Source organism: Triticum aestivum, chromosome 7B (genome assembly GCF_018294505.1).
Source record: "Triticum aestivum cultivar Chinese Spring chromosome 7B, IWGSC CS RefSeq v2.1, whole genome shotgun sequence".
NCBI classification, from domain to species: Eukaryota; Viridiplantae; Streptophyta; class Magnoliopsida; order Poales; family Poaceae; genus Triticum; species Triticum aestivum.
Window position 1 is genome coordinate 516,522,334 of NC_057813.1, and position 23,378 is coordinate 516,545,711.

The following is a 23,378-nucleotide window of genomic DNA, read 5'->3' on the forward strand; positions in this document are numbered from 1 at the left end:
AGATATAACACCAATATGAATTTAGAATGAGTTCAAAACAGTACCTAACTAGTGATTTATTTTCTTATACTAGCGGAGCTCATAAGATTTTCTGTTGAGTTTTGTGTTGCGAAGTTTTCGAGTTTTGGGTAAGGATGTAATGGACTACGGAATAAGGAGTGGCAAGAGCCTAAGCTTGGGGATGCCCAAGGCACCCCAAGGTAATATTCAAGGACAATGAAGAGCCTAAGCTTGGGGATGCCCCGGATGGCATCCCCTCTTTCGTCTTCGCCGTTCGGTAACCTTACTTGGAGCTATATTTTTATTCGCCACATGATATGTGTTTTGCTTGGAGCGTCATTTTATTTTATTTTGTTTTGCTTTCTGTTTGAATAATATCCCAAGATCTGAAATTCTTAAATGTTAGAGTCTTCACATAGTCACATGATTATTCAACTACTCATTGATCTTCACTTATATCTTTTGGAGTAGTTTGTCATTAGCTCTAGTGCATCCGTTGCGTGGCAATCCCTACTCACTCACATTGATATCTATTGATGGGCATATCCATAGCCCGTTGATACGCCTAGTTGAGGTGAGACTATCTCCCTCTTTTTGTCTTCTCCACAACCACCATATTCTATTTCACCCATGGTGATATATCCATGGCTCACGCTCATGTATTGCGTGAAAGTTGAAAAAGTTTGAGAACATCAAATGTATGAAACAATTGCTTGGCTTGTCATCGGGGTTGTGCACGATTTGAATATTTTGTGTGATGAAGATGGAGTATAGCCAGACTATATGATTTTTTAGGGATAACTTTCTTTGTCCATGTTATTTTGAGAAGACATGATTACTTTATTAGTATGCCTGAATTATTATTGTTTTTATGTTAATATTAAACTTTTGTTTTGAATCTTATGGATCTGAATATTCTTGCCACAATAAAGAAAAATTACATGGATAAATATTTTAGGTAGCATTCCGCATCAAAAATTCTGTTTTTATCATTTACCTACTCGAGGACGAGCATGAATTAAGCTTGGGGATGCTTGATACGTCTCCAACGTATCTATAATTTTTTATTGTTCCATGCTATTATATTATCCATCTTGGATGTTTTATATGCATTTATATGTTATTTTATATGATTTTTGGGACTAACCTATTAACTTAGAGCCCAGTGTAAGTTTCTATTTTTCCATGTTTTTGAGTTTCGCAGAAAAGGAATACCAAACGGAGTCCAAATGACCTTAAACTTTACATTGATTTTTTATGGACCAGAAGAAGCCCATAGAGCATTGGAGACGGACCAGAAGAGTCCCGAGGCCACCACAAGGAGAGGGGGCGCGCCCCCATCCTCGTGGTCGCCTCGTGGACCCCCTGAATTGTCCTCGACGCCAATAATTCCTATAAATACCAAAAAACCCAGAAGTAAACCTAGATCGGGAGTTCCACTGCTGCAAGCCTCTGTAGCCACGAAAAACCTTTCGGGACCCTGTTCCGGCACCCTGGAGGGGGGATCCATCACCGGTGGCCACTTTCATCATCACAGTGCTCTCCATGACGAGGAGGGGGTAGTTCACCCTCAGGGCTGAGGGTATGTACCAGCAACTATGTGTTTGATCTCTCTCTCTCTCTCTCGTGTTCTTGATTTGGCACGATCTTGATGTACCGCGAGCTTTGCTATTATAGTTGGATATTATGATGTTTCTCCCCCTCTACCTTCTTGTAATGGATTGAGTTTTCCCTTTGAAGTCATCTTATCAGATTGAGTCTTTAAGGATTTCAGAACACTTGATGTATGTCTTGCATGTGCTTATCTGTGGTGACAATGGGATATTCATGTGATCCACTTGATGTATGTTTTGGTGATCAACTTGCCGGTTTTGTGACCTTGTGAACTTATGCACAGGGGTTGGTACATGTTTTTGCCTTGATTCTCCGGTAGAAACTTTGGGGCACTCTTTGAAGTTCTTTGTGTTGGTTTGAATAGATGAATCTAATATTATGCGATGCATATTGTATAATCAAACCCGTGGATACTTGTGGTGACATTGGAGTATCTAGGTGACATTAGGGTTTTGGTTGATGTGTATCTTAAGGTGTTATTTTAGTACAAACTCTAGGGCTGTTTGTGGCACTTATAGGAATAGCCCAATAGATCGATCAGAAAGAATAACTTTGAGGTGGTTTTGTACCCTACAATAATATCTTCGTTTGTTCTCTGCTATTAGTGACTTTGGAGTGATTCTTTGTTGCACATTGAGGGATTGTTATATGATCCAATTATGTTATCATTGTTGAGAGAACTTGCACTAGTGAAAGTATGAACCCTAGGCCTTGTTTCCAAGCATTGCAATACCGTTTCGCTCACTTTTACCACTTGCTACCTTGCTGTTTTTATATTTTCAGATTACAAAAACCTATATTTATCATCCATATTGCACTTGTATCACCATCTCTTCGCCGAACTAGTGCACCTATACAATTTACCATTGTATTGGGTGTGTTGGGGACACAAGAGACCCTTTGTTATTTGGTTGGAGGGTTGTTTGAGAGAGACCATCTTCATCCTATTCCTCCCATGGATTGATAAACCTTAGGTCATCCACTTAGGCAAATTTGCTACTGTCCTACAAAACTCTGCGCTTGGAGGACCAACACGAGTCTACAAGAAGAAGGTTGCATAGTAGACATCAACCGCGTCCATGGCTTGCCCGACAAAACACAACCCGACGACGGTCCTGCGTGTCACTTGTCGTGCTTTGACGCACCGGCGAGGCTTCGGTGTCGTGTTGGCCCGACCCGACCGAGTCACAAGCACATCTCTTGATGGGAAGACCCCGACCAAAATCTACACAACCAAATCAATCAGGTCAATGGGGTGCTAGCTTCCCGTCTTGCTAGGGTTTTCTCTCCTCTCGGCGGCGGCGGCGATTGATGGCTCCTCGCCACCGTAGAGATCCAAACTCCCCTCCCCTCCTCCCTCTGCCGGTTCACGGCGAGGGACGGAGGCCAGCTAGGGTTTTCCCGCCCCACAGATAGCTTTCTCTTGTGCACGAGAACGATGGATGAATCTACTTCGGGATCAGGATCGGGTGCGCCCATCTCTGACCTAGAGGCGATGATGGAGGAATTGGGGCTGAAAGAAGATGAAGTCGAGGACGTGGTTGTGGAAGATGAGGAGGTGCCGGAGGAGATGACTCACTAGATGATCATTACTAGGGTTCATACCGAGAAAAAGCTACAGTCAGTTTTGGTTCTATAGGAACATGAGGGTGGCTTGGGACCTGGCAAAGGAAGTCAAGATCAAGCCACTCGAGGAGAACCGATACACCATGCAATTTGGCTGCCTGGGAGATTGGGAGCGGGTGATGGAGGAAGGACCATGGGCATACAAGGGGAAGATGGTGGTGCTAGCGCTGTATGATGGCTTCACTAAGCCGTCGATGATAGAGCTCAATAAAGTTGATACCTGGATTCAAATCCACGATTTTCCAGAAGGCTACTTCTCCAAGATCAAGGCTTTGTCTGCAACAGTTGGCGAGTCCATCTATGTTGAGCCAAGTTCACATGATTTTGAGGGTAATTTTGTCCGGGTAGGTGTTAAAATTGATGTCACAAAACCCCTCAAGAATGCAGTATCTCTGGTGATCAAGAAGAAGGGCTCCGTTCAGCGACTTATCTTTAGAGTGAAATATGAGCGGCTCCCTGACTGGTGTGCGGTCTGTGGTTATTTGGGGCATCTTTTCAAGGAGTGCGGTGATGGAGTCCACCCTCCAAAAGCACTGGTTTATAAAGATCTAAAGGCAACATGGTTTAGAGTTCCAGGCAGAGGACCGGGGGAAGGGAGATCTCATACAAGAGGCAATAACTCAAGGGGAGGCCGAGGGAGAGGTTGTGGAAGCGGCCGAGGCCGAGGTCCAGCAGATCACATCATCACTGAAGGCGGCGAAGAGCATGATAATGCTTTCCAGGGATTGGATGTCACAATGAGAGAGGCAAACGGAAATAGAAAAAGGGGAGTAGTGTCAGATCTGAAGGCTACTATCGTTCAAGATGCACTCAAAGGAAAGTCGGATAAGCTCATGCTGCTACCGCCCCTGGAAGTTCCACTCAGCCCTTCTGCTAAACAAGAGCAGAAAAGGAACAAGCCCAACACAACTCCAAGTGACATGATTGATGGAAATAACACAACTTCAACCAAAAACTCTGATGCGCGTACAGCGGACCCCATGTGGGGTCACACCGAGCGCAATGAGTCTCATATGCTGGAACTGCCGCGGAGCTGGCAAACCCGCGACAGCCCAAGAGCTTCATGATCTAATGAGGCAGTTTGCCCCCTCTGTGTTATGCATCCTTGAAACTCAAATAGAGGGATCTAGAGTAGATAGTATGGCTGTTTCTTTAGGCTATAATAAGAGTTTTGTTGTCAGTAGCTCGGGAAGAAATCGTTTAGGCATTTTTTTGGAACAATGAAATAAAGCTTGAAGTTGTTGGTTACTCTCGCTATCATATTGATGTTGTAATTGATGAACTTGTTGATGTCAGGATAAGAGTGACCTTTGTCTATGGAGAAGCTCAAGCAAATGAACGATACAAAACATGGGATATGTTACGAGGAATAGTAGGCGCAAATGATATACCCTGGCTTGTCCTATGTGATTTCAATGAGGTAATCCATGCACATGAACACAATGGCATTGGCAGCAAGAGCCAGGCGTAGATGGAAGCTTTTAGAGACGCCCTAGACATGTGCGGCCTGTTGGACATAAGCTACATTGGTAATAGTTGGACCTTTGAGAAAAAGGTAGCTGGAGGGACCTACACTAGAGTAAGACTAGACAAGGCGGTGGCGAACCCAGCCTGGTCACTGGCATTCCCAGCGGCAGTCCTCAAGCACAAATTTGCGGTGACGAGCGATCATGTACCCATCAACATCCAGTACGTGCATGGGGCTACATGCAGAAGGGCCTCGTAGTCATTTAAGTACGAAATTGCATGGGAGAGGGACTCGGGCCTCATGCCGGTGGTGGAGCATGCATGGGCGCGCACTTCCAGGGAATCTGCTTTGGACATTCACGACAAACTAAGGTCGCTATCAACAGACCTATCCACTTGGGACGGAACACATTTTGGGAACGTGCGACAAGAAGTCCAGCGCTTGAACAGAGAGCTACAGGAGATGCCCAAGATCCCAAACCGATCTAGACCGTTGCATGCAGAACTCAAACTAATAGAGAGATTAACTGAACTTTATCATCGGGAGGAGATTTTATGGCGACAGCGTGCGCGCCTGGAGTGGCTCATTCATGAGGATAAAAACACGTATTTCTTTCACCTCAGAGCGAATCGACGGAGGAGGAAAAACCAAATTAAAGCGCTGTAGAAGCCTCACGTTGAGCTCATTGAAAATGTGGTAGAGATGGAAAACATGGCCGCTTCTTTTTACCAACATCTTTATACGTCAGAGGGAGTCAACAATATGGAGCAGGTCATTGATACGGTTCCAGTGAAAGTAACATAGCTATGAACGATATGTTAAATGCTCCCTACAACCAGGAGGAAGTAAAAATTGCCCTTTTTCAGATGTTTCCAATTAAGGCCCTGGGTCCTGATGGCTATCCAGTGTATTTCTTCCAACATCATTGGGAGATTTGTGGTGATGATGTCATAAAGGTGGTCCTGAAAATTGTTGAAGGAACCCGATCTCCAGAGTGCATCAATGAAACTATTCTGGTTCTTATACCAAAGGTAAAAAAACCACACTTCTGTCACAGTTCCGCCCAATCAGCCTGTGTAACGTGTTGTACAAGATTGCTTCGAAGGTCATATCTAACAGACTGAAGGTAGTTTTACCTGACATTATATCAGAGGAACAATCTGCTTTTGTCCCAGGTAGGTTGATCACAGATAACATCATCACAACTTATGAGTGTCTCAACTTCATGAAGAGGAACAAGGCCAAAATAAATCAATCGTGTGCTCTGAAGCTGGACATGATGAAAGCGTATGATAGGGTGGAGTGGCCTTATCTAAAGGCCATAATGCTAAAGTTGGGTTTCACTGAGAGGTGGGCGGATATTGTTATGGGCTTGGTAACAACAGTTGAGTTTGCAGTTCTTTTCAATGGTAAGAAGCTCAATAATTTTAAACCTTTAAGAGGGATCAGACAAGGGGACTCGCTCCATACTTGTTCTTGCTAGCAGCAGAGGGCCTACCGTGCCTTTTTAAATCCAAGAGTGAGTCATCCAATCTGCATGGACTACAGGTAGCACATACGGCGCCACCAGTAAACCATCTTCTATTTGCAGATGACAACCTGCTGTTTTTCAAGGCAAACAGTGTGGGAGCTAATGAGGTGTACCATGTTCTTGATATTTATTGTCAGGCCACGGGGCAACGCATCAACTACTCAAAGTCTTTAGTTTATTTCAGCAAGGGGGTGCCAAAAGACATGTAAGACATGAAATAAAGGATATATTAAATGTCCCTAATGAAACTCTTAATGAGAAGTACTTGGGGATGTCGTATGACATCGGTAACTCGAAGAATGGAGCATTTAAATACCTAAAGGACCGGTTGTGGAGCAAGGTCCAAGGGTGGATTGAGAGCACCTTGTCATCTGCAGGCAAGGAAGTGCTAGTAAAATCAGTCGCTCAAGTCGTGCCAGTGTTTTCAATGTCATGCTTCAAGCTGCTAAGGGGTTTATGTGAACACCTAAACATGCTAATAAGGAAGTTCTGGTGGGGAAGTAAAGAAGGAAAACGGAAGCCACATAGGGTTTACTAGAAATCGATGACACAACCAAAGGGATTAGGTGGGCTTGGTTTCAAAGATTTTGAGTTATTCAATTTGACAATGCTGGCCAGGCAGGCATGGCTTATACTGCAGAACCCAGAGACATTAAGCACCCGCCTGCTAAAGAGCATCTACTACTCGTCGTCTGAATTCCTTGCAGCCGAACTGGGAAGTCACCCAAGTCAAGTGTGGAGAGCAATCATTGAATGTCGATACATTTTGAAACATGGTTTGATAAGAAGAATTGGGAATGGGGAGACCACAAACATCTGGACACATAACTAGTTACTAAGAGATGAAATGCTTAGGCCATATTGGTGTGTATCGCCCAACGGGCCTACCTTGGTCTCGGAACTCATCGATCACACGACAGCTTCATGGAATAAGCAACGTGTTCGTGAAACTTTTATGCCAATGGACGTTCAGGTCATAATGGGAATTCCGCTGTGCACACGGAACCTACCAGATTTTTGGGCCTGGCATTTTGATAAACACGACATTTTCTCAGTTAAATCTGCTTACAATATGCTTATGGCAACAAGACAGAGGAGGGAGGCTTGGCTCGAGAGTACAGCAGGAACATCGCGTTCGGCAACAGAGGAGGGAGCATGGAAGTCTCTTTGGAAAACAGAAGTTCCTGGCAAGATCCATATGCTTTTGTGGAGACTGTCAAAACAGTCTCTGCCGACGAATGATGTCCGAGCACACCGACATATGACCAATTCTGACCAGTGTGGTTTGTGTGGAGTCCAAGATTCATGGCGCCATTCATTGTTGGAATGCCAGTCAGCTCGGTGTGTATGGCATTGACAGAAGAGGAGGTCACACATAAAATCACGACCAATACAGAACACAACGCCACAATGGTTATTCTCGTTGATGGAACTGCTCCCCCATGACAAATTTGTCAACATGTTCGTTACCTTATGGGCGATATGGTATGCTCGACGAAAGGCAATCCATGAAGGGATTTTCCAGAGCCCCCAAGCAACACATCCTTTTGTGCAGAGGTTTGTTGAAGAACTAGGATTGTTGGCAACATAAAACAACGACCCAGTCCACAGACCGAGACCCCAGCAGTGCAACGACGGAAACCAAAGAAGCCACCCCCGAGCTTTTGTAAAATCCATGTCGATGCAGGGGTGCGATCACGAGGAGGTTCGGCAGTCGCGGTATGCATGGACGACGTAGGCAAGTACATGGGTAGTTCGGCCTTAGTAATTGAAGGAATTTTTGATCCAGCTACCTTGAAAGCAGTAGCATGTCGCGAAGCACTATCACTAGCAGAAGACCTGAACTTCATGAATTTTGTCGTTGCTTCAGATTGCATACAGGTTGTCCTGGATATCAGTGTGAAATCTCGGGGGCGATATGGATCAATTATAAAAAAGACCAACCTTAAAGCTTCTTTCTTTCTTTCTTTGTAATTTTATTTTTGAGAGTCGTGCTGCTAATTATGAAGCACATAGTCTAGCTAAATTTTCTCTTTCTAGAGACCCTGGTCGCCATGTCTGGTTTGGTCAGTCCCATGACCAAAGACGCATCCCACACCATGTGGAATTTGATAAATAAAGTTGTGTTTTACCCCTAAAAAAACAATCGGGTCAATTGACTCCCAGGGCTCCCACCAAATCAATCGTGATTTAAGAGAAATTTGGAAGAAGTAATTTGAACCGTAGCTTCCTAGAAAAAAAAAAGATTTGAACTGCTACTTTATTTCAGTCGTTGAAGTGGGAGTGGGTGAAACAACACTGTTCTGACGAGGGCGCCTCGCCCATTCTCACTGAGCCACTGTCCTCGTGCCCGCGGGTACGCCTCGCCCTCGCTTGGTTTCATCTTCCTCGCTGCCCTTTCTCGATTCAAAACTCCAAGCTCCTCTCCTCTCCCCTCCCCACCACCCCCCTCCACCGACGCCATGGCGTCGCCTCGCTCTCATGATCGATCCGACGGTAAGCGCCTCTGCCCACAGCCCATCCCTAACCCTAACCCCAGCCCAAATCCTGACTCTGCCCCCTCCCGCCCCAGTCCGCGACCCGCTGCTGGACATGGTCTTCCAGGCGGCCTCCGACGACAACCTCCCCCGCTTCAAGGGTACGCTGCCCCCTCCCCCGTCCCGGATTCCGACCCTGACCCAGTTTCGTTGCTTGACTGCTAACATTTTGGAGGCCCAATCCGTCGCAGCGCTGGTCATGATGCTGGACATGGGCAGGGGCCGCCCCAAGGAGGCGATTGAGGAGTTGAGGGTGGAAGATGATGCGAAGCTTCAAGGTTTCAGTGCGCTGCACATCGCGGCCAGTAGATGTAGTCTTGAGGTGTGCAGGTACCTCGTCGAGGAGCTGCTGATAGATGTGGATCTGGTCGACAAGGAAGGTCCATCTATCTTCAAAACCCTAATATACTAGTTTAGGACCCTGCACACACATTCAGTGTAGGTTTTGTCGAATCGTATGAAGTGCTATCTCACATGCTGGATTTATTGTTCACAAGGGTTGCTTGATCTGTAGGTTAGGTGTCATGATATCCGACTGTTTTGTGCTTTCTCTGGGTTTGGCATAGAGGTGCATTATGATAATCCAGCTTTTGGAACCAGCTTTTGCCATTGCTCCAAGCTCAGCACAACACAGTCCAGCAACCATAAACAGAGCCTAAGATTATCTACGTCAGTATGAACCAATGTATTATAAAGCACCAATATTTATCTCGCAAAATAAAATTATGATTTATCATATTCTGTTGTGCTAACTCATGATCATGCAGCTTTATATGAAATAAGTTGGTCTTTTCAAGGGAACAAATAAGTCGGGCTTAATTATGATACTGAATGTGAATACCCTACATAAGCACTGTTCATATAAATAATTAAATAGGCTACTCTTTGAGGGCAAATTAATCTTTATTTTAGGATAGTTTGGTTCTTTAGTTATTGCACATATGTATGCACTCCAACTCTGAGGATGCATTTGATTCTTCTATTCGGGTAGCCTAATGTCTAATTTTCATGTGTCAGTTCCATTTAACCAATACTCTCTCGAGCATTATGAAAACCCTGCTTCACATCATATCTAATTCGATGGGTCTACTTTGTGTGTCTTGGGGAGCCATATCTAAATTCTATACTCAGAGAAGATAGAGCAGTGTTAGGAAACTTCTGTGGTGGTATGCTTTTGAAGATAAGACATGCTTTGATACAAAAAAGATCTCATTTTTTGCTATGCTGAGAAGTGCTTTGATATAATTTCATTTTTGTGTGTTTGTCTGCTTTATAGGTAGAACACCTCTGTTGTTTGCAAAATACCACAATGGGGGTACTGCAGAGTATCTTCTTGATCATGGTGCTAATCCAGACAAAGCCAATAACGATGGGGCTTTCCTGTTACATTATGCCGCTGAATTAGGTCCAACCTCTATAAACACATATCTCTGTTCTGCATCTCTGCATTGCAAATTGTTTTGTGTTATCTTATTCAGAGCTATTTTCCTTTGTTTCATGTAAGTAATTTACCAATATTGTTCTGTGCTAATAAATTATCTTCAAACCCGATGGTTAAGTTCTTGTAATGTGTCTCTCTGTTCAGAAGTACATGTTGTACACGCTTCTAAGTAGAGGTTTGGTGGTATTTCCTGATATACTCTTAGCTGTACTAAATAATAATCTTGCACACGCTTCTAGTCGAAGTCATCGATATATTTATGTTTAGCTATTAGCCAAAGTTCTGCCGTGTGCATGCATGTATTGCATCAAACCAGGGCTCTTTGTGTAGCATAATTACTAATATTTTAAACACTTTAACATGGATATAGTGGCTTAGCTGCTGTGCATGTGCAATATCCTAAAATGTCACCTCATTGGGAAGTCAAATAACCTAATACATGTCACTATCATTCCAGTCTTACATGGTTGTGGAGTCGCAGTAATCTCGTAACTGACTTAATAACCCGGTTACCAAGTGGCTCTAACCTGGCAATTAGTAACAAAAAGAAGGTATCGAAACATATGTACGTGGGATCTACTTTCGGCGGTATCATCACAGCAAAGCCAACAATGAGCACAGATCGTCAATCAGACACACGATTTGAGAGATAGAAGTTCTTGAATTTTTTTTAAAAAAAGGTGTCTTTCTGATTCCATGTTTGCATGCATTGGTCTTTTGGTATTGTGCATGTGGCAGCGAGTAACCATGTTGTACATCATGGTCTTATCTTATTGAATATCCCCCTTGATGGGAATTAGGCCCCATCCCTAAGTACTCCTATTAAAAGTTAACTTAACTATGAAAATTTTGGTTTTGATTCCTTCCAATCCAAACAAGTCCTCATTGGGCATTTTGTTAGCACATGATCAAGGCAAACACAGGTACAGGATACACCAGAAACAAAAGAAATTGTCACAAAAAAATACCTATCATCTTACTTGGTTTCTCATCTTACATTTTTACAAAGAGATAAAAATATGTTGCATACTAACTAGATCCATAAAACCAGAATTGTTGTGTTTGTGAACCCATCTCCTGTTACTGAATTGGAGAGATCCATGCTGCACTTTGGGAAGTAGGAAGTAGCGAACTGTGAACCTGATGAATCATGAATCGAGTAGCCATGCTGTAGATCATGGTCTTATCTTATTGAATACCCCCCTTGATGGGAATTAGGCCCCATCCCTAAATACTCCTATTAAAAGTTAACTTAGCTATGAAAATTTTGGCTTTGATTATTTCCAATCCAAACAAGTCCTCATTGGGCTTTTTTGTAGCACATGATCAAAGGCAAACACAGGCCCAGGATACACCAGTAACAAAAGAAATTGTCACAAAAAAAAGCTGTGGGTGTGACTGTGTGAGGGCGCTGTTGCCTCCCAAATCGTTCTCACTGCTGGCGTGATGCATCATCTTCTTCGTTCTCTAGTTGTGGTTCCATATTCAGGTTTTAGTACCTTCTCTTATTGATGGCTGCATTGCTTTTGTTGGGGTTTGAGATCCTAATGACTGGCCAGTGATGATTAAAAGATCGTATCTTTCTTTAAACAAAACAGTCTGGATCTGTAAACTAGAATGGCTTATGCTCCATTCATACTGTGGCTGTGAAATTCCCATCAGATTGATATGAGCGGGAACGCAGTATACCATGCAATTCTGCTTGCAGATTCCATGTAAACAATCATAAATAAATGATATGCGGTGGTAATCATGGCATTATCTTTGGACTATAGGAGCACGTATGTCGGCTCAATGGCATTAGGGCCTGATTACCAATATAATCTTGACAAAAATAACCTTCTCACTGATTTTACTGTGGGTGTACGAATCAATTGTCTTTGCTGAAAGCTTGCCTCATCAGTTTAGTTCTATGTATTGACCATTGGAGCTGATATCTTAATATTTCTCCAGTACAACAAGATGGTAAATGGTGTGACACCTCTTATGGCTGCTAGAGATGCCAACTCAACGGAATGTATCAAGCTCCTAGTTAAGGTGTTGTACATTCATCTGAGCTTTGTCAAGTCCATGAATTTAAGTTTGTTGGGTGCCCATTTTCTATGTTTATTTTCCATACTGAATTTGTTCTTTTTACTTCCTTTTCTGGCATTTGTTTTCCATACTGGCTGCAGCTGTGCATGCTGCAATTTGTGACCCCCTTGTACCAGACACTTTTGTAACCATTTTTTTGCTGAAAAAACTAGTGGCGCATTGAGGCTGGGGAGGACATCTGCATATGTGCCATGTTGATATTAATAGTTACCTAAACAGATTATGACAATTTTGGTGGTAATTTTTGTACTTACAATACTGAGCATGGATGTTAGGAGATTATCATGAGTAGTCGAAATATTATGCTTGTGCAGTCATAGAAATTTGAGAAAAGATACGCTTATGTAATCAAATCTTTTTTCCTCCATATATTTGCAGCGAAAATTCAGGTAGTTCGTTCAGATATTATGTATCGCATGCATCCTGCATAGATTGATTTAATTGATGTTCTGTAGGTTCAGGAGGAGCCTATGCTTAAACGGGAAATCGCGGCATCAGAGCTTATATCACTAGGGAGTATCTCTTTAAAGGAAAAAGATTATGTTGTTGCAGCAAAATTGTACAGTCAGGTATATTAAAGCACCATATATTTCTTGCTTTGTTTAGCTTTCCAGCATTTCGGTTTACGTTGCATACATTATAATTTATAGTTTCTTGCATAGCTCTCAGTCTGAAAATATTTAAGGTTCACAACTTCATATATGATTTCAAAAGGATTTTATCCTGGTTTCGCATTAATTGTTGAATGCATAGTCCAAAATAATACTTTTGGGCAAAAATATACCAGAATACCTAGAGCTCCACATGGAGCTGGGTGTCGTTTATCAAAAACTTTAGTCATGGGAAGTTTCCTACTGAAAGGGTCCGGGGCGTAGACTCCAGCTGGCTTTGTTATTTCTAATAACTTAGGATTTGTTCAGAATAGGGTTCAGCTGACAGTATGCTGTGTCTTTCTTTTTGTTGCTTTGGTCATGTATCCTCTAAATTTCGTGGTGCAAAGTACTCATTTTGTGATAATGGATATGGACCGTGAGATATTCTTGGTACTTCTGCTCAGGTATAAACAGGAAAAAATAGTGTTACCTTGATGACTAATGCAATATGTTTCAGGATGTGATTAGGATTTCTGTGTCTTGACCACTTTTTTGTGAGACAACTATATTTTTGTTTTGGAATTGCTTCCTTGCTTGCACTAACACAGGGATGACTAGGATGAACGAGTGGGCTAATGGAAAAGCAAGCTGTTTAATATAAGTTATTTAGTTCAAAAGTTACTCTGCAGCTATGTGCAGATTTCTTGTTAGGACTAGAATAGAATGAATGAGTGTACTTTAACATTGTGCTATATATTTAGTAAATGTATGTTAGGCTGGCTTTTGTAGACTTGCTAATTTGTATTTTATGTAGGCTAGTATGAATTTCTCTGCAGCTATGTGTAGATTTCTTGTTTGAGTGTTCACAGCTTCCTAACTGTTTTTTTATTCAGTTAATAACTAATTCAATGTGAGTTAAAAGAAACTTAGTAGCTCAATTGTCGATTTGTCTTGTGTGATGTAGGCAATGCAGCTTGATCCTGATGATGCGGTCTTGTTCTCAGACAGGAGCCTTTGTTGGCTTAACATGGGGAATGGAAGAAAGGCTTTGCTAGATGCTAATAAATGCAGAAAAATGCGGCCTCACTGGCCAAAAGCTTGTCACCGGCAGGGTGAAGCTCTGATGCTACTGAAGGTTACATAGAGGATATGGCTGGCTGTTTTCTCTTGGTATTGCAAATTGTTTATGATCGCTCCCTTGGTCTTTTATCATCAGGACTATGAGGGCGCAAGTGAACGGTTCTTGGATGGACTCAAATTGGACCCAGTGGACACTGATATCGAGGATGCATTACGGTAAAACCCATCTGCCTCTTTGGTTACATTAATGCCTTTTGACGACTGGCTGGCCGTGTTTCAGCACATCTCAAGCACAGTATTAGTTATACGTTGAACACTTGCGTATGCTGTAAGTACATGCATGTGCCCTTGTCATGAGACTGGAGAACTTGTGAAGATATTGACTAGCTCCGTTCTATTTTGTGTTTGTTAGGATTTCTGAATGCCACTTTGTACTGTTATCAATGGCAATGCCATCTCTTGCCGTACACCAACCTACCCTGATGTATAGTAACTCCGTAATCTGCCCTTGAGTAGTATTTTACTGATATTTAGAAAGAGGCACACATGTCATATTCATTATCAATATATACTGTCGTGCAATGGCGCCTACAGAATTACAAGTGCCAGACGTAACTATGCAGTTCCAAAATATCTGATACTTCTTGGAATATTCAGGGAAGCTATGAAGTCGTTGAAGACGTCTCGGAGCACGAAAGCCAAGTGACTATTTGGGTGTTGCAGGGAAATCAGTTGAAGACTTGAAACGGCTCAGGCGTTTCTTCATTTGCGCAAAGACTGATTTCCTTTAGAAAGTACTTTAGTGATCTAAATGCTTTTATATTTCTTTACAGAGGGAGTAAAAGTAGAGCGACGTGTCTGATGGGAGTATTACCGTTGCATGTAACTGACAAACACAAAATACTAATGAGTATTTCTTCGGACAAGTATTTCCGGACGGAGGGAGTACATAACAAACACAACCTAAGTCTTTTTAGAGATTTTAATATGGACTACATACGAAGTAGAATAAGTGAATCTGCACTCTAAAATATGTTTATATACATTTGTATATAGTTCGTATTGAAACCTTTTAAAAGACATTCGGAACAGAGTAACATGCATGCATAGTCCTAGGTGAGTAAGAACATCTATAAGGGCAGGTAGCAAATCCAAGCCTTAAAATGCCCGCGGATGCGCCTGGGCATTGACCAGGTACGCCTCATTTAGTGACTTTCACATATGTGTCCTCATCTCTAAACCCTCAAAACTATACAACCCATGAAACGCTACGTAAACACAATACTATGCATCACTGGACAAAAGAAGCATAGTTCATCGGAGTTCAATGGCAAATCCATATAAAATATAAACATAACGGGGTAGGGCGGAGGAAATCATCATTTCCTCGCCGGCCCCTTCCCCTTCCGGTCGTCGGCGCGGATGTGCCCCTCCTAAGTATTAGTTATACGTTGAACACCTACCTAAAGAATTACAAGTGCCAGACGTAACTATGCAAATTCCAAATACCTGATACTTCTCCTTGGAGTATTCAGGGAAGCTATGAAGTCGTTGAAGACGTCTCGGAGCACGAAAGCCAGGTGACTATCTGGGCGTTGCAGGGAAATCAGTTGAAGGCTTGAAACGGCTCAGGAGTTTCTTCATTTGCGCAGAGACTGATTTCCTTTGTATATATAGAAAGTAAAGCGACGTGTCTGATGGGAGTACGTATTACCGTTCAATCGACTGAGATCTAGACACACCCTTTCTTTCTCTTGCTGCTCTTGATCTTCCCCTCCCCTCCTTCTGTCCCGGTTCATGCACTTGTACTAGGCCATTGCAGTGACGAAATCACCAGCCGTTTCTGAACTTGCAAGGATTTTCGCCTGCAGATTCTGCTGAATGCTGATCGCTGAAACTGTATATATACACAGATGAAAATCTGGAAGTAATACGTGGGAGCTGGACGATGTTGTATTCTCGTACGCATCCAACAATACCGATGCTGCTGCCAAATTCACGTAAAATGAAATTCCCGCGTTCCAAACAGCCCCCTGTCACGACTCACGAGCGAGCCACGCCTGCGACGATGACAAGTCCAGGCCGACAACGGTTCTGATGGCATTACTTGTATTACGTCATTTGAGTGAATGGCGAAACTAACGTACCAGCTCACTCTCTTCTCCTGATTGTAACAACAAAGATAAGAGAGTACGCCGCAAGGTGCGTGGACACGCCGTGGCCAATAGAGAATTGGGGGTAGACGTTGCAAAACACGTTGCCTAATAATTTGATTACAGGAGAGTCGTTGTCACATGGATGCCTCGCTCCTTTTGTTGTTGTACCCTTCATAATAATGGCACTCATTCACCAGCAAAATAAAATAAAATAATGGCACTCACTATTATTTAAAAAAAACTTAAACAGGATATAGACATGTGCATTTGTTATTGAATTCATGCACCAGCCGGTTGCCCCAAAAGTCTGAATTATGGAAGAGGGCCGACATTATACTCCAACATTTGCACCGGCCAGTTAGGCTGCTATCAAATCAAATCAAATCAAATCAAATCGAGGTCCTTGGCCTTTTTACCGTCATGACTGAGACATGCCTCTGCAGCCACAGATGTTTCTTTTTCGCCTAACCCTTGTAAAAGAATGAACTGAGCCCGGCTAAATGTTATGCAGTTTCCAGCATCAGATAGATGCTTCTTGTTCACAGATCATCCTCCCTTTCCCCTTTTTTTCGGCGGCAGAATGATCAAAAACTTCAGAAAACTCGGATCATGCTGCAGCCTTACAAGCATTTGCAAGGTTTGCCATGAACACTTACAGCCAGCTTATTATCTATACCCATGATCTAGCGTGAAGCCTATGTACCTGCTTCATCCGGACCGTACTCGCTATTTAGCTCGACACAAACTATCTACAATACTGTCAAACTAGCAATGCAGCAGACTGCATTATCTGATCTACTAGGGTTGACCCAAGTCACTCAGCTATGGTAACACACAGTTACAGTCACCGCAGAAGCAACTGGGATGGATGAAGGGCGTGTGGATCAGCAAGCGGTTCGCAAGAGATGCCGGATGCAGCAGCAAAGCTCCAACTTGGCAATTGGAAATCTTATTGGCAAAGGTATCCGTGGTAGTGCCATACTAGCAAGTAGTTGTCCTCAGCAACGCAGATTTTGCAGAAACCTCTATTGGTCTCCAGATTATGCTCTCGAGTTTGCTGCATAAGCTCTTGTAGAACTGCCATGAGTACAGGATAAAGTTAGCACACTCTGAGGACAGATAAGATGGCAGAGTGGAAAAATAGCTAATATATCAAATTTTCAAATTTTCCAAACTGCTCTACGATATCAAGAAGCTCTAACTCATAGCGATGGTTTTGGTTTTGGACAAACTTAAAGCCTAGCACTTTTTCTTTTCTTTAAGCACACATGCATAATGTGCTTAAAGATCAATTACTGATGAGCATCCAACTTCTCATAGCATGGAATTTACAAGCGGCTTATGTTTTTCGTGGCAAATTTATGTTTGATGAGTAAAAACATCAAGTTTAGTGTATTTTACAACTAAAGATATTTTTCCTAACTATAACAGCTATCTGGTGATACCATCTAGTTTCAAAATCTTATGTTCCAACCACAACAGTCCCCCAAAAGTTCCAATAGGATGCATGATGTGATGCGAAAAGAACAGACCCTGTGGTATTCCAGAGAGTCACCAGCGACCTTTCGAACATCCACCATAAATAAAGCGGGAGCGACTTCAAATATCTGAAAATAATGCACTCGAAATCATGAGAGTATATGTGAAACGTTGTTTGTGAACAAATTACAAACTGAAACGCTTGATAAATCACCTCTAGAACAACAGCGAATGGGCTCATTTTGTTTGATGATACTCCTTCAAGACGTAACTACAGTCCATTTAAAAATATGTGTCAATACATTATCAAGATTAACAAAAGATAAATAATTTTTCCTAGAGTTGTTTACTGAAGCAGTTTTCTCACAATTACCTTGTAATTCTGGGAATGCACCTTGAGACCCATGGAATCAGCGACAACTTCAATAGTAGCTGCTATAGTCTTTGCAGGTTTCCTTGATACGAAGCGAGTTTGGCGTTTGACATACTCCTGTAAACAGAAAAATCCATCATTGTGGCTTCTACAGCTACATGAATTGATGAATAGTTTATGCCACAAAAGATGAAAAAATAGATGATACAAAATATATGCCACTTATCCATGAGCATTGCAGTTATGCATGCACATAGCAAACACTAAAGGAAGATAAACAGAAATCCAAACAAAACTGAGAAGCACAAATATGCCACTTATCCATGAGCATGTGAAAAGAGGAGGTAAGAGGGACCATGTTAAAATTTGCCGTTCTGAAAATATGGTTGAAGTGTTCAAATACTTTGGCAGTAAACAGACACGACATAAAGACTACGGAAATTAGTATGAAATGTGGGACCAACAAGTGCTTAAATCTACATAGACCATGCAGGTCCCAAACAACTGATAATACCAAGTCCAATGGAAAACACAGACTGGGTTAAGTCTTCTTCCTTAAAGTATGTATAAAACAGTAGTACTGAATACTGACAATGCTCTTCATGTTTCAACTCTCGAGCCTAACATCACAGAAGTTAGTGGAACATTATAAGATACCACCTGAGACCAAATGGCATGGGAAAGTGCTGCTAAAACCATTAGTGCGGAAAAAGCTGAACAGATCGAATCTCTATAATCTTATCCAGCGAAGCATTGAACTTTATTGTGCTAATCATACTGCAAGTAAACATTCAACCATTGCTGACTAAAGAAACTAACGAAATTACCTGTTGTCTATCAAATAATGATGAAAGATTTAAACCTTGAGATAGGGTAATCATCTCAAAGGCATTCATCATAAGAGGACCACCATCATTACGAGTCACTTGCTCAGATACATACTTGTCCTGAAGCAAGAAATATTAAAATTTAACGAAGGACCCTGAACAAGGAGAAAAATAAATATATGAAACATCAATATGCACCAAAACAATGCTTTACCCACAAACCTCGATATTATCAAAAGCAGCCTGTACATCATCCAGACTGACGTTTTCATCTTCACCATGTCTAACGCCTACATAATTCTTGCTAAACCATGTGTCTGCCTTCATCTCTTTAATAGTGATACGCTGCAAAATAGTGTGAAAGCCTAAGAAACCATAGGCAGCAATTTACAAATCTAGATAGATGAAATACTCCATGCTGTCTGAACTAGATTTACAGGTTAGGTTCTAGTTAACAAGTTTCTCACATTGCTATCTATATGAGATCTACTTAACATATGGTAACACTGATATGAAAATGGAGATAGTGAGACTAACATAACTAACTGATGACCACAACTCTGGCAGCTTCAACTCAAATGATAACTTTGTCGTAACTGCTATGCTAGATGATGCAATGATACAAACTCATGCTTGTACTTACAGCTTTTGGATTTGGATCAAGTATTCTCTGGATCAATGACTTGGCTCCTTGAGAGAACCAATCTGGGCATGAAAAGTGAGCTGCAGTTATCTTCAAATTTGACAAACAAACATGTTAGCTCAAAAATATGAGCAAAATCGTGTATCTATTAAATGTCAACAACTTGGGGAGAATGAGATCCATGAGGACCATCACACTGGTAAAGAAGCCAGTACCTTGTCATACAAGGTTGGGAGATCATTTTCTTCAAAGGGAAGGTACCCAGCCATTAAAACATAAAGAATAACACCACATGACCAAACATCTGCTGCAGATCCATCATAGCCACCGTCGCTAAGCACCTAAACAGTGATCCAAGTATAAGTCCAGAACATATATGTACTTAAAGCTCTAATTCCATATGCACAAATAGTCCAAAATACCAACACTGACATCTCATAGACTACTTTAGAGTTTAGATAATTATACAATAATTAATTATAGTATGAACATGGTAAACACGATGGATAATGGCCATAAGTTAACTGCTGAAATACAGCTGAAAGTGAGGATTTGATCACAGAGAAGAACCACCAGACAAACTGACTGCAAGATAGGCAGAAGTGCAAATGATAGATACAAAAATGACAGATGATGTTTCTTACAGTCTGACAGGCATCTAGTAATCTTAAATGATTTATATTAAAAACATAAAAAACAAGGACAGGGATCACATGTCTGTACAAAATTTACAGGAAAAGGGAGGACATTCAGTAGAACGGAATTCAAAAGTAAATTTTTTTTTGAAAGATCCAGCTGCTGCTGGCTTTGATTGATTTAGAAGGAAAACAGAATTCAAAAGTCAATTCGTGTATAGGCTGTTTAGTTTTTGAAAGAAAAAGAACATTGCATACCTCAGGAGCAACATAATTCGGTGTGCCACATGTCGTGTGAAGAAAGCCCTGGGACCCTCCAAAAATAGTAACTCTCAATCAGCACACTGAAGTATAAGTATGGATTGTTAGAAAAGAGATCCCTAAACTCACGTTTTGCGACAGCGAGCTAAGTCCAAAATCAGAAACTTTTAAGTTCCCACGTGAATCAAGAAGCAGGTTTTCAGGCTACAGAACCAGATTCAAATTTTCAAGCATCAGAAAATGCAATCAGTCAATAACAGAACAGCATGTGACACATGCACCTCTTATCCAGAACAGACCTTCAGATCTCTATGATAGACACCTTTACTATGGCAATAGTTAATGGCATCAATAAGCTGCTGGAAGTATTTCCTAGCCTCATTTTCACGAAGCTTCCCTTGGCGGGCCTACAGATATTTGATATTGACAAAGGTTAATATTTGGATAAAAGACACAACAGTAATCAAGAAATACGTTCGAGTCTGGCGAGTCGCTATCATCTATTGCCCTAACTTTTTCTATTAGCTCATCTTGTCCGTAGTGATATTTTGGAGAAGGAGCAATTACCGCAGTGAGAAAGGTAGAAAGAAGCAATCACGAAAGCTAGTGCTAGTTGTGGCTTTTTGTACTAATCTTGTTTGTTCGGTAGCTCGCATCAGCAGCTTTAAAAGGAATAGAAAACAAGGCTTTTTCCACCACACCAGGGGCGGTAGGACGGGAAAGAAACCTCATCCTTTGGTGCACACTAACCGATGAAGCTCAACCCTCTCTCGAACTGAGCTATTTCCGCTTTTTCGAACAAAAAGTTCGAGTAGTTCAGTGAAAAAACGGTCAAGCTTTCTTCCATCCTTCCTAGCTCCTCGAGCTTACCCAGCACATAAACTGCAGAGATCCTGAAACATTTATATCACATTGATCCTATAACATTTCTGGTTGGCAATGAATTGGTCAGAACTCTCCAATAAATTGCATAAAACCTCGGCATTTTTACTTGCTGTATTGTACAAGCATCTTCCACATACACAAATATATATGCAGGAAAGTTTCATTCTATTGGCTGCTGGGAGCATATAAGGGCTCTATCCAGCATTTAAGTTAACGCTTACTAAGCAGCAAGTTTCTGATATATGTGGCACCATCAGGATCAACATATGTTTTGCCTCGGTTTAAGCAGGGCCGCAGATCTTCATAACTCTAAGAACATAAACCTAAATGAATTGTGTGTACATGGTTTACAATAAAGCTGAAGTTGGTCAACTAGTAATCACAAAATATGGTCACCATATAAATCTGTTAAAAGTACAGTATGAGTAATTAAGTACGATGTAATTTTTATTATTTCTGGTGTTCATTGTACTGCCATGATTGAAGATGAACAGATAGGAAGTTTTCTCGCAAAAAAAAGTACTCAACATGTAGACCACAGGTTTCGTACTATTTTATCGAACAGCTCGCCTCCAGTGATAAGCTCCATGATTATGTATATCTTTGTCTGTCCAGCTAGAACCTACAACATGGTCAAAAATGCTAGTAATGAAAAACTAAACTGGTAAGACAGAAGGATAAAATAAGTAACAGAACAATTTTAGCAAGGCAATTTGTACATAGGAAATACTAGAAAGCAGACATTTGTATTACCTCGTTTAGCCTGATGATGTTGGGATGTCTTACAATCTTCATTATTGATATCTCCTTTTTGATCTGTCAAGAAGCATGAGACGTAAGCTCACATTGAAATGAATATGTAAACTTTCCTGAAGCAAATCCCTGATGCAAATCCAGCATAGAAGGCAGTTTCTTCGGAGAGAAATTTGAAGTGGTCCTTGTTATTATTTATTAATCTGATGACAGCTACTGCGCACAACTTGTTCGTACTACTCTGTGATACGTGCTGTTCTGCTTCTGCGGGCATATTCCACCCGCACCGGAACTCCCGACCTTTTTCCTCGCCCAAAAGCGCACGGAATATACAACGAATCATCCAAATTGGTACTGAAGGCTACCGACGAACAACAGCAAGGCTACTAAATTGCTTGGATCAAAGCTGAGACGGGGAGGGGAGGGGGGGGGGGGGGCAGAAGGAGTTTGATTTGGATACCTGTTGCAGCATCCGGTGGTTGAGGATGGTGGCCTTGTCGAGCACCTTCATGGCGACGGGGGCGCCCGTGTCGGCGTCGACCGCGAACTTCACCTTGGCGAACGACCCCTGCCCGATGGTCCGCCCCACCTCGTACCGCCCAACAAGCTTCTTCCTCGCCGCGCCCGCCATTTCCTTATGGCCCCTCAAAGCTCCCGGCCTCGCGCCACGCTGCCGGACTCGGCCCCCCTCCGCCGTCTGTCGGATTTGGAGAGCGTGCGCGCTCCGCGACGCTGAGCTGGCCGTGCGTCAGAGGGAGTGAGTGCGATTCGGGTCCGGTGGTGCGCGCGCGCCGCAACCGCGATGCGATGGTTTTTATGGGAGGACGCGAGCGCGGGGATGGATAAAACGACGGAGGGCCGCCGTCCGTGGTTCAGCAAACTCCTATTACTAACGCTAACCACGGTGGGAGTAACTTCGGTAGTAACATCAAATCCAACTCAGCAAATTTGCTTATGTGGCAATGAGTTAATAAAAAGAGATGTAGTATTAGTAATTTAGCTAGTTACTGTAACATCACATGTCGCAATGCAATATGAGTCTATAACCTAATAAATGAAGTTTTGTATGTTACTACACTTATGTTACTACCCACTATTGAGGTAGTAACATAGTCTAGGGATATGTGTATGTTACTAGTGTATGTTACTCTCCATTGTGGTTAGTCTAAGGCCAACTCCACCGCGCGACCCTATTCTGTCCGGCTCCGTCCGTTTGGGGTAAAAGGGACAAACCGGACGGTCCAGCGCGCGACGGCCCGGACCCATCCTGTCCGTTTTGTGTCCGGGCCGACCCATTTCGAGCGCAAACATGCGCCGATTTTGGGTCGCAGCGGACAGCAAACGAACGCACGCTCGTTCGCTTCGGGGCCGCATGGCAGGCG

At 42.3% G+C, this 23,378-nt stretch overlaps 2 protein-coding genes across 3 annotated transcripts; one reads left to right on the top strand and one right to left on the bottom strand.

Moving 5' to 3' along the window:
* The first annotated feature begins 8,549 nt into the window (after nt 1-8,549).
* On the top strand, nt 8,550-14,910 carry LOC123158117 (ankyrin repeat domain-containing protein 36A). The gene is made up of 8 exons (XM_044576234.1): nt 8,550-8,877; nt 8,968-9,156; nt 10,053-10,240; nt 12,171-12,254; nt 12,767-12,880; nt 13,869-14,039; nt 14,121-14,200; nt 14,642-14,910. The coding sequence occupies exons 1-8, from the start codon at nt 8,721-8,723 to the stop codon at nt 14,688-14,690; spliced, it is 1,032 nt and encodes a 343-aa protein (XP_044432169.1). The 5' UTR covers nt 8,550-8,720; the 3' UTR covers nt 14,691-14,910.
* Nucleotides 14,911-16,406: 1,496 nt separating this feature from the next.
* On the bottom strand, nt 16,407-22,849 carry LOC123158816 (CBL-interacting protein kinase 24). 2 transcript variants are annotated; one of them, XM_044576654.1, is made up of 14 exons: nt 22,457-22,845; nt 21,997-22,059; nt 21,794-21,865; nt 20,658-20,765; nt 20,488-20,562; nt 20,356-20,403; nt 19,678-19,803; nt 19,463-19,552; nt 19,042-19,164; nt 18,820-18,939; nt 17,993-18,109; nt 17,834-17,890; nt 17,673-17,747; nt 16,407-17,217 (listed from the first exon to the last, which is right to left on the bottom strand). In XM_044576654.1, exons 1-14 carry the CDS (start codon nt 22,625-22,627, stop codon nt 17,122-17,124), a joined length of 1,341 nt encoding a protein of 446 aa, XP_044432589.1. In that variant the 5' UTR covers nt 22,628-22,845; the 3' UTR covers nt 16,407-17,121. The 2 variants fall into 2 exon arrangements, with proteins under 2 accessions (XP_044432589.1, XP_044432588.1); XM_044576653.1 differs by having other exon boundaries at nt 17,673-17,890; nt 22,457-22,849.
* Nucleotides 22,850-23,378: the final 529 nt, after the last annotated feature.

Bases quoted from the DNA above. Each gene is read 5' to 3' on its own strand.
- LOC123158117 (XM_044576234.1), top strand. From the start codon at position 8,721: ATGATCGATCCGACGGTAAGCGCCTCTGCCCACAGCCCATCCCTAACC. The intron at 12,881-13,868 runs GTATATTAAAGC...TGTGTGATGTAG, and splicing joins CAGCAAAATTGTACAGTCAG to GCAATGCAGCTTGATCCTGA. The intron at 14,040-14,120 runs GTTACATAGAGG...TTTTATCATCAG, and splicing joins AAGCTCTGATGCTACTGAAG to GACTATGAGGGCGCAAGTGA.
- LOC123158816 (XM_044576653.1), bottom strand. From the start codon at position 22,627: ATGGCGGGCGCGGCGAGGAAGAAGCTTGTTGGGCGGTACGAGGTGGGG. The intron at 20,563-20,657 runs GTCTGTTCTGGA...CTGGTTCTGTAG, and splicing joins TCTATCATAGAGATCTGAAG to CCTGAAAACCTGCTTCTTGA. The intron at 20,404-20,487 runs GTGAGTTTAGGG...GGAGGGTCCCAG, and splicing joins TTAGCTCGCTGTCGCAAAAC to GGCTTTCTTCACACGACATG.